Source organism: Prosopis cineraria, unplaced genomic scaffold (genome assembly GCF_029017545.1).
Source record: "Prosopis cineraria cultivar Desert tree isolate PC_DT_omini unplaced genomic scaffold, ASM2901754v1 PC2, whole genome shotgun sequence".
Taxonomy (NCBI): Eukaryota; Viridiplantae; Streptophyta; class Magnoliopsida; order Fabales; family Fabaceae; genus Prosopis; species Prosopis cineraria.
In genome coordinates, this window is record NW_026555333.1 from 25011258 (window position 1) to 25016801 (window position 5544).

The window sequence follows — 5544 nt, forward strand, 5'->3', positions numbered from 1 at the left end:
AGAGGACTTGATCTCCTTCTTGGAACTTTTTCCTCAAGATTAGCTTGTCATGAAGGATCCTTGTTTTCTCCTTATAGATTCTAGAAGACTCATAGGCATCCAACCTAAGCTCCTCAAGTTCTTGCATTTGAAGAAATCTCTCCTTAGCCGAAAGATGGAAATCCAAGTTTAGTTTCTTGATGGCCCAATAGGCCCTATGCTCTATCTCCACAGGGAGGTGGCAAGCCTTTCCATACACCAATCGAAAAGGAGACATGCCAATGGGAGTCTTATAAGCGGTCCGATAAGCCCACAAAGCATCCTCCAAGTGTAAAGACCAATCCTTCCTATTTGTGTTCACCACCTTGGTTAGGATTTTCTTGACTTCTCTATTTGATACTTCGGCTTGGCCATTAGTTTGGGGATGATATGGTGTAGAGATTTTGTGATGCACTCCATATTTAGCCAAGAGAGCCTTCATCATCTTATTGCAAAAGTGGGATCCTTGGTCACTTACCAAGGCCTTAGGAACTCCATACCTACAAAAAATATTAGATTTGAGAAACTTCAAAACAATCTTAGCATCACAAGTTCTAGTAGGAATGGCTTCAATCCACTTTGAAACATAATCAACACCAAGTAATATGTACTCAAAACTAAAGGATGGTGGAAAGGGACCCATGAAGTCAATGCCCCAAACATCAAAAATCTCACAAAATAAAATGGGTTGTTGAGGCATTTCATGTCTCTTACCCCAACTACTAACCTTTTGACATTTCAAGCATGCTTTACAAAATTCATAAGAGTCTTTAAACAAGCTAGGCCAATATAATCCACAATCTAAAACCTTCCTAGCTGTCTTATTTGAGCTAAAATGACCACCACATGCATGAGAGTGACAAAATTCAAGAACAGAAGGCACATCAACATCATCAACACACCTCCTAATCACTTTATCACTACAAATCTTCCACATCAAAGGTGGTTCCTCAAATGTAAAATCTAGACTCTCTTTTCAATTTTTCAATGGCAAAACGTGAAGCACAAGGAGGCAAGACTCTACACTCAATATAGTTAGCAAAAGAGGCATACCATGGAGGCTTAGATGAAATGGCACACAATGCCTCATCAGGAAATGAATCACAAGGAATAGTAGGGTTAGAGTTTACCATAGTAGCTTTTAAATGAGGTAGTCTAGACAAATGATCCGCTACTTGATTGGTAGAACCACTCCTATCCCTTATCTCCACATCAAATTCTTGCATTAAGATCACCCATCGAATCAAGCGAGGCTTAGAATCTGTCTTCTTAAACAAGTACCTCACAGCAGCATGGTCAGTGTACACAACAACTTTAGAGTTAAGAAGATATGATCTAAATTTATCAAGTGCAAAAACAATAGCAAACAACTCTTTCTCAGTTGTGGTGTAATTAACCTGAGCTGAATCTAGGGTCCTAGATGCATAAGCAATCACATATGATAACTTGCCCTCTCTTTGACCAAGCATAGCTCCCACAGCAAAATTAGAAGCATCACATGACAACTCAAAAGGTAAAGACCAATTTGGGGCTTTAAGAATGGGAGGGGAAATGAGCATGCTTTTCAAAGTGTCAAAACTCCTTTTGCAAGCATCATCAAAAACAAAATCAACATCTTTTTGTAAGAGTTTAGACATAGGCAAAGCAATTTCACTAAACCCCTTTATAAATCTCCTATAAAAGCCTGCATGTCCCAAAAATGATCTCAAATCTTTCAAACAAACAGGATATGGCAAAGAAGCAATCACATCTACTTTGGCCTTATCCACCTCTATGCCATTGGAAGAAATCAAATGGCCTAAAACAATTCCTTTATCTACCATGAAATGGCATTTTTCAAAGTTAAGCACAAGCTTCTTTTCAATGCACCTACCAAGCACTTTATCTAAAGAATGCAAGCATGAATCAAAGGACTCACCATACACAGTAAAATCATCCATAAAGACTTCCATGCAATGTTCAATAAAATCACAAAATATGGACATCATGCATCTTTGAAAAGTACCAGGTGCATTGCAAAGACCAAAAGGCATCCTCCTATAGGCAAATGTACCAAAGGGGCATGTAAAGGTAGTCTTATCTTGGTCACTAGGAGCTATAGGAATCTGAAAATACCCACTAAACCCATCTAGGAAGCAATAATGGGACTTGGAAGCCAATCTCTCAAGCATTTGATCAATAAAAGGCAAAGGAAAATGGTCCTTCCTAGTCACATTATTGAGCTTCCTATAGTCTATGCACACTCTCCAAGCATTTTGAACTCTAGTTGGAACAAGCTCTCCTTTCTCATTTTTTACCACAGTAATCCCCCCTTTCTTAGGTACAACTTGGGTTGGAGACACCCACTCACTGTCAGCTATAGGATAGATGATCCCAGCACTAAGTAGCTTAACAACCTCTTTCTTTACCACATCTAAAATCAATGGGTTAAGTCTCCTTTGTGGTTGCCTAATGGGCTTAGCATTGTCCTCAAGAAAAATTTTATGTGTGCACACAATAGGGTCAATACCAGGAATGTCAGCCAAAGTCCAACCAATAGCATGTATGTTCTTTCTCAACACATCAAGTAATGCATTTTCTTCCTCAAGAGATAAAGAGTTAGAAATTATTACCGGAAGCTTCTCATTCTCAATGAGATATGCATACTTGAGATTGGATGGTAAAGGCTTCAACTCCAAGGTAGGTGGCTCTACACAAGAGGGAATGAGCTTCTTCAAGTCTAATTTGGTGGAATATTCCATGGTACTATCTTGTCTTTTAGGCTTGTCACTTGTTTTTGATTTCTCCTCTTCTTTCTTTACAGCCTCCCCCTTTTCTTGCAACTTGTCCTCAAGTGCTTGGACTTGAGCCACGGCCTCGACATGTGAAAGTGTAGAATTTTCCTCCAATAGCTTGGGAATCCTAAGAACATCAAGCTCGAGTGGAGAAAAACTCATAGATTCGGCCTTAATGGCTTTAGTACCTACAACACAAGAAGATATACCCTTCTCAAGCATTTCAAGATCAAGCATAGGAGATATTTTAAACAAATCATGAGAAGAAGTAGTTGCATCATTCAAGCATGCATCAATCTCTAAACAAATAGGACAACTACATCCATCAATACATGTAGTAGTAACAAGAGACAAATCATCATCAACATGTGAGAAAGAATCAAGCATGTGAGACTCACAAGCATCATGAAGCAATAACTCAATGGAACTTACACCTAACAAAGAATAATCCTCAAAAGGATGTTTCATTGCTTCATATATATTAAAAATAACATGATCCTCTCCACATTTCAAAATCAAACTACCTTTTTCCATGTCAATCAATGTACGGGCAGTCCTCATAAATGGCCTTCCTAAAATCAAAATATCATCCCCACTCCCTTCTTTTGACATATCAAGCACATAGAAATCCACAGGAAATAATAGACCTTTAACACAAACCAACAAGTCTTCTACTACTCCATGTGGTCTTCTAACACTTCTATCCGCTAATTGGCATATCATAGGTGTCTTATGCATGCAATCAAGACTCAAGGCATGATAAATTGAAAGAGGCATAACATTAATGGCTGCACCTAAGTCTATCAATGCATGAGAAAAATGTGTGTTGCCAATCTTGCATGGAATTGTGAAGGAACCGGGGTCTTCACATTTTATAGGGAGTTGAGGCTTCATGATAGCACTCACAGATGAGGGTAATTGTACCCTTGCATTAGGCCTAAATTTTCTTTTATTTGTACAACAATCTTTCAAAAATTTGGCATACTTAGGAAAGTTCTTAACTACATCCATCAAGGGTACATTAACATGAATCTTGTGGAAGAAATCATATACCTCTTGATCAAATTGTCCCTTTACTTGCTTAGGGACCACTTGTGCTTGTGGAAAAGGAAGCTTCTTCATAATCTCTTGACTTTGCTTTCCTTCTTCCTTCCTTGAACTCTCCTTTCTTGTTTCACTTTGCTCGGCCTCTCCCTCTTTTTCCTTACTAAACAACTCGGCCATAGTCCCCTTTTCCACCTTAGATGGTGGTTGCTCACATATGATCTCCTCAATGTTTTCATCCTCATCATCTCTACAAAAAGATGCATCATTAGGAGCAAAAGAAGAACTAGAAACATTAACATCAATTGAAGAATTTAAAGAGGGCTTCTCGGCCTTCCCTTGTCTTTTGTCTTCTTGTACTCTTTCTCCCAACTCCTTGCCACTCCTCAATGTGATAGCATTAAGATTAGCTTTAGGATTAGCAACGGTGTTGGATGGTAATGTAGAGGCTTGAGCATTGGCTGCACTTAATTGGTTAGCAAGCATATTCATTTGAGAAGTAAGGGCATCAATTTTAGAGTTCATGTTCTCACACTTGTTACCCATACTCTCTACCTTGTTCCCTAAGCCATCATACATGTTTTTATACAAAGAGTTCATTTCAATCAACTGCTTACGTAACACATTCACATCATTAGAAGAGTTCGAATTAGAAGAACTCTCAATTGGAACAAGCCTCCTATCACTATAAGAATTAGAAGAAGGTGTAAGAGAATTACCACTTGGATTGTAGCTTTGAGAAGAGCTACCTTGAGACAAATGAGGTGGAGGGTCACGGCCAAAGGTGTTTTGATAGGATCCTCTTTGTTGATTGTCTTGTAAAGCCACATTTGGATTTGAATAGGAGAAATTAGGATGGTCTCTCCATGAAGGGTTGTAAGTATTAGAATAAGCTCCTTGCCCTTGCCTCCCACCATAGGATTGTTTTCCATTGTAGATAGCATTTACTTGTTCAAACTTAATAGGACAATTGCTTTCTACATGCATAGGTGAGTCACAAAAAGTACAAGAATAAGGGACAAGTGCTTGAGAAGTACTTACATTGCTCACTTGAGATATTTGTGGAGCCAACATTCTCCCAATCTTGGCAGCTAGCAAGTCCACATATGAATCATTAAGAACTGAGGAACCTACCATATTCACATTTCTCTTTTCCCTTGTAGAGTATTGAGCACCACTTGAAGCCATCTTGTCAATTAGTTCCCAAGCCTTTAAGGAAGTGAGGTCAATCAAGCATCCACCACTAGCGGCATCAATGTTAACTTTGTCTCTTGGAATCAAGCCCTCATAGAAATATTGGACTAAATTCTCACTAGAAATTTGATGGTGTGGGCATTTAGCCAAAAGGCCTTGGAATCTAGTCCAATACTCATAGAGACTCTCATCCTCTCCTTGTTGGACCCCATAGATTTGCTTTCTCAAATTGGTGACCTTGGAATTTGGAAAGAATTTATCTAAGAAGAGTCTTCTTAGCTCAGCCCATGTGCTCACTTTCACATAAGAAGGGTAGTTGAAATACCATTCCTTTGCTAAACCTTCAAGAGAAAATACAAAAGCCTTAGCTTGAACATCATCAACATTTACATGCATAGGCTTCATAGTATCACAAACCAATAGGAAAGTATGCAAAAACCTATGACAATCCTCTCCTGGTAACCCATGAAATTTAGGCAATGCATTAATCAAGGAGGATTTAATTTCAAATTGA

At 38.7% G+C, this 5544-nt stretch overlaps 1 protein-coding gene and 1 non-coding gene across 2 annotated transcripts; one reads left to right on the forward strand and one right to left on the reverse strand.

Annotated features, from left to right (window-relative positions):
• Nucleotides 1-385: 385 nt before the first annotated feature.
• LOC129301806 (uncharacterized) lies at nucleotides 386-3145 on the reverse strand. The gene is made up of 2 exons (XM_054940411.1): nucleotides 2631-3145; nucleotides 386-518 (listed from the first exon to the last, which is right to left on the reverse strand). Exons 1-2 carry the CDS (start codon nucleotides 3027-3029, stop codon nucleotides 504-506), a joined length of 414 nt encoding a protein of 137 aa, XP_054796386.1. The 5' UTR covers nucleotides 3030-3145; the 3' UTR covers nucleotides 386-503.
• Nucleotides 3146-5154: 2009 nt separating this feature from the next.
• LOC129304293 (small nucleolar RNA R71) lies at nucleotides 5155-5261 on the forward strand. The gene has a single exon (XR_008591659.1). It is a non-coding gene; the product is annotated as a small nucleolar RNA R71 (small nucleolar RNA).
• Nucleotides 5262-5544: the final 283 nt, after the last annotated feature.

Coding starts and splice junctions, on each gene's coding strand:
- LOC129301806 (XM_054940411.1), bottom strand. CDS start 3,029: ATGCTTGATCTTGAAATGCTTGAGAAGGGTATATCTTCTTGTGTTGTA.